At 39.0% G+C, this 4,716-nt stretch overlaps 1 protein-coding gene across 1 annotated transcript in view; it reads right to left on the bottom strand.

Moving 5' to 3' along the window:
- LOC106940307 (uncharacterized) overlaps positions 1 to 3,532 on the bottom strand; it is an 18,963-nt gene extending 15,431 nt beyond the window's left edge. Inside the window, exons 1-3 of the mRNA XM_015023022.1 lie at positions 3,444 to 3,532; positions 1,107 to 1,185; positions 743 to 962 (exon numbers count right to left, since the gene is read on the bottom strand). Coding sequence (XP_014878508.1) covers positions 743 to 962; positions 1,107 to 1,185; positions 3,444 to 3,532 — 388 coding nt within the window. The remainder of the gene's footprint in view (positions 1 to 742; positions 963 to 1,106; positions 1,186 to 3,443) is intronic.
- Between the last annotated feature and the right edge of the window lie 1,184 nt (positions 3,533 to 4,716).

Genomic DNA, 4,716 nt, shown 5'->3' with positions numbered 1-4,716 from the left:
TTATTTATTATCTTCATTATTTATTATCTTCATTAGTATTAGGGTACCTTAATACTAAGGTACCTTAATATTATATTACATATCACCTAATTTATATGGTGTATATTTATTAGATCTTTCATGAATGTAACTTATATTTAACTATATTTATTGAATGCATATTGATTGCTGAAATTGATCGTATTTGAAATTACATATAGTGGAGCTGGTTCTACTGTAGGTATGTCTACTTTCTTAGTGTATTAAAATGAAAATTGTGTATAATTTTCAATAAAAATAATGCTTGTGGTGTCACCAAGTTAAAGTCTCTGTTTCTCTCCCTCAGTTCACTAAAGTTTGGATTCATAGACGACTCCATTAGAAAGGTTCAGAAGACAAAAGCTGGTTTTTGAGAGAGTTTGTCTGCTTATCTGTTGACAGTCAATACTGATGGGAATAATGTAAAGTAATGTAAATGAACAGCTTTTGTGAACACTCCCAGGTTGCAAAGCAGTTTTGGGGAAAACTTTTAAAGGAGTTTTCTCAAAAAATATATTGGAGAGAAAATTCAAATGGCCATCTCTTTTTTCATTTTGTTTTGATTTCCAAGTGTTAGACATCACTGGAAATTTAAGAAGTTCAATTTTTAGAATTAGGAAATAACTCAAATCGCCCCTGGATAACCTTGTTTCTACTTTTGGTGTGGCCGGTCAAAAATGTGCGATTTCTCCTTCAGGTTAAATCTTTGTAGAAATCCTCTTACTGCTCTGCAGACGGTCAGCCAGCTCCTCCTGCTTCATCTTCCTCAGGAAGTTCAGGGTGATCTTCATCACCGCCTCTCTGCTGCTCCTCCTCTGCTCTTCATCATCACCTCTCAACACCTCTCTCTGACTCTCTGAGCATTCTGGGTAATCTGTACTCAGAACCTTCTGGATCTTCTTCAGCTCATTCTTCACAAAAGTGACAATGTTTTCCTCCAGCAGCTGGAACAGAATGAGAAGATATCAGACTAGATCTGAACATCAGGTCCATGTTGGACAGACTGACAGTCCTCTGGTCTACAAAGTGCAGCATGGAGACGATTGTGAACAGAACCATGGAAAAGTAGTTGTTGTTCATGTACAGACCATAAATATGGAGTCCAGCTGTGTTTGATGCTGCTGGGCAGACGGACCACTGGGAACCTCTGAGCTCTGCTGGTCCACTCTGTGGAGGAACCAGGAACAATCAGGAAGGCAGGAAATATTCATACAGCAGTTTTCATAGTTGATAAAACCACGGGCTTCATAGTAAAAATCCTTCAAACAGAAAAACAGAATAAGATGAACACAAACCAAAGAAGTTAAAAAGAGGAAGATGAACTAAAAGGATGAAGACCTACAACACCAGAATCACCCAGTAGATTTGAAAAAGTGGGACTTGAACTGGGATTTCAAACTGTTCAGACAGTCAGCAGATCTGATGCTGATGGAGACAAACAAGCTCACATGATGTCTGTCCTCACAGAGACAATCAGAAGGTCCATGAAGTAATATCTGGATGTGAACCTGATGATCCAAGTAGCTCCATCAACCCAGTTCTAAAATCCTTCCCCTGGCTTCCTGTAGCTCAGAGAATAAACTTTAACATATAACAGTTATGCACCACAAATCTGGAACAAACTTCAAGAAAACTGCAAAACAGCTGAAACACTGAGTTTCTTTACATCAAGGCTAAGCTCCCATTTATTTACAGCCGCTTTCAACACATAATCACTGGAACCGACCAACATATATGATGTTTACTGATGATGAAATGCAATGTATGTTATTGGTTTCTGAAATTAGTGAAGGTATGATGTTTTTATTACTTTGTGTTTTTTATGATTTAAAGCACTTTGATCTGAAATGTGCTACATAAATAAACTTGATTGATTGACTGAAGTCATTGTAAAGGTTTAATGTTCCTGCTGATCCCACTAACAACCAGCAGAACCTCTGGACCACTTCAGTTTTATTGAAATAAAGAAGTTTAACCAGGAGAGCCTTTAAAGAGTAGTTGGATGTGCAGCCAGCTGAGTTTGTCTTCATACAGCTGAAGCTGAAACCTGTCGACTTGTAGCTCTTCCCAAAGAGTCATCCAGCTGATCCAACTACTGAAACTGTCTTGGTCTCCAGACATCAGTTTGAATGTCAGTGAGTTTGTTCAACTCCCCATAAAAAGTAAGAGTGTTTTTAACTATTTGGCTTAAGATTGTTAAATAAAATAATTTCGTCATCTTTTTTATATATACAGTATTGTTTCTTGCTTAAGATTTGCTGACCTGGTGATCTTCTCATTGTGCTTTTTTTCTACGCTGGTTTAAAGCTTACATAAGTCTGAGATATTTTAACTTATAGGATAGTTTTTAATTTGGTTCTGCAAACATCCACTGGCTTCTTTCCTTCATTTTTACTTTCCTTCTTTATTTTCTCCTCCTCTGTTGAATTAGATTATGATCTAAAGTCTAGAACGAAGGAAGGAGGTCCAGATGTTCCTGTTGCTGCTTCACATGATTGATTTATTTGACCACTGAAGGTTGGTGACCAGCAGTTATATCAAATCAGATGTTATATGAGGAGAAACATGACATTTATTAACACTGAACTCAGTTACACAGTTACAGCAGGTAGAAACAGCTCACCTCTCTGACGGTGGAGGTCCAGGAGATTTAAAGTCAATGCTGTGACCCATTGACCTGTCGCTCTTTAAGGACACACAGCTGGGTTCTGGTTCTGGTTCTGGTTTAGCTTCATGTTGAAACCTGACAGAAAAACTCATTAAAAACCTTCTGTTGAGTTTTAATATAATAATTATGTTAATTATGACCAACTGTAAAACAAAGAGCTGTGAGACCCAACAGAACCAGACAGATCATCAACAGAACCGGTCCGATCCTCCAACATGTTCCTGATCATTGATCCTCCTGAATAATGTCCAGTCATCTGATTCTGAGACAAACATGTTGGTTTAAATGACTGAGGACAGTTTGGTGATGTTGGTGTTGAGCTCTGACATGAAGAAGAACCAGGAGTCGGTTCCCTCTGATCCAAGAGGTTCTGATGGAGCTTCATTCAGGTTTCACTGAACATAATTAACCAGAACCCTGGGTCAGTTCTACTGGACTTTTTGTAACTCATCTTTTTAAACAATGTAATTTATTTTACTGCATCAGTGACACTTTAATATTAACTTCTGCTGTGATGAAAGGAACAGTGGAAAAAGCTGGTAAACAGCAGAATATGAGAACAATAACCCTCCTGAACACAGTTTAACTTCTGAACACAAACAGTTTAAAGGGATAAATTATTTGTTGCCTGGAGGATTTCCTGCCTCCGTCTCTAGAGGCTGAAATCAGCAGCAGCTTCAGCACCACGTCTGATTGGGCCTGATGTAGTGAACGCTGTGTGAAAAGGGCTGTGGACACTTAGAGATGGTGACCTCACCTCTGACCTTTGCTCTGGCTCCCATCTTCCCCACACAGAGTGGTTTTAGAGGGAGGGACTCCCTCCTCTCTGTCCTCACACTGATCCATGCTGCTGAATTCACTTCAGCTCACACACACTTTCTGGCTTCACCTGCAGAGGAAACACACATCATTCATCAGCTCTGATCATCCTTTACATCATTAGAGCTGGAAAAAGACCAGCTGCTCCTCCTCTGATTGGCTCTTCTCTGCTTCATGTCAGTGTCAGTTGGATGCAGTCAGACAGCAGAGAGGCAGAGGAAGCTGCATCAGCTGCTGCACTTCTACCATCAGTCCACTAGATGGAGACACGGAGCTACATTTACATTCACTGATTCACTCTGAACATCAGAAACTAATTTATTTATTTGTCGTGTTACTGAAATTGTATTCAATCTGTAGATAATCGACTTCTCTTATCAAATATGAATTATTCAATAATTTACTTCTAGTCTTCGGCTAGTGTTAACCGGGTTGGAGTTTTGGACGCACCCATAAATGGTGGAGACCAGAGTTTGATTCCAGGGGGAAAAAATATGGCGCAGTTTGTTCAAAGAAGAAAACAAGAAACATCGGCTATTCATCATGTTGTTTGATTCCAGTTCATCAATAATCTAATAATCATGTAGTTTAATCTGCAACAATCAGAGAGATTAAAGTTTGAGCTGAAATCAGAAGTGAACATTTTCTCCAAATCAGAGAGAAACAAGCAGGAAAGTTCCTGAAGACAAAGTTCAAGTAGGAAACAAAACAAACTTGCAGTTTATTCAAACGGTCCAAAGAGTTGAAGATAATCTGAACAGACTGAGATCCAACAGAACCACGATAGAACCGGACTGGAGCCTCACTTAAACAACGCGAGGTCAAACTGGAAGTAAAAGTTGTGTAACTGATGACGTCTCCTCTTTGGCCCGGTGTTATGGATTAACTGGTGGACAAATTAAGTGGCTGAAACCTCTGCGCACCGCAGATGTTTCTAAATTGTAGGTAGCTGCGTCAATGCCTGTTGAAAAATGCTACCCGTGTGACAAAACCGTTTTCAAAATTTTACTAAAATCCCATTTGACGCATATGTGTTTAATGTTACATGTGAAAATTATGTTTCAAAACAAGTTTCTACAGAGCAGCGTTCAGTGCGCTTCGAAAATACCGCTTCTTTTTTTTCAAGTTTATTTGATAGGGACAGACACACATTGACATGGACAAACTGAATAAAACATCTTCCCATGTTTGCATCATGGTGCAATAGCAAG

This window comes from Poecilia latipinna, unplaced genomic scaffold (genome assembly GCF_001443285.1).
Source record: "Poecilia latipinna isolate Pla-1442-1.1 unplaced genomic scaffold, P_latipinna-1.0 Scaffold3171, whole genome shotgun sequence".
Taxonomy (NCBI): Eukaryota; Metazoa; Chordata; class Actinopteri; order Cyprinodontiformes; family Poeciliidae; genus Poecilia; species Poecilia latipinna.
The sequence above is the reverse complement of the archived record's forward strand: the minus strand, read 5'-3'. Positions and strand labels throughout refer to the sequence as shown.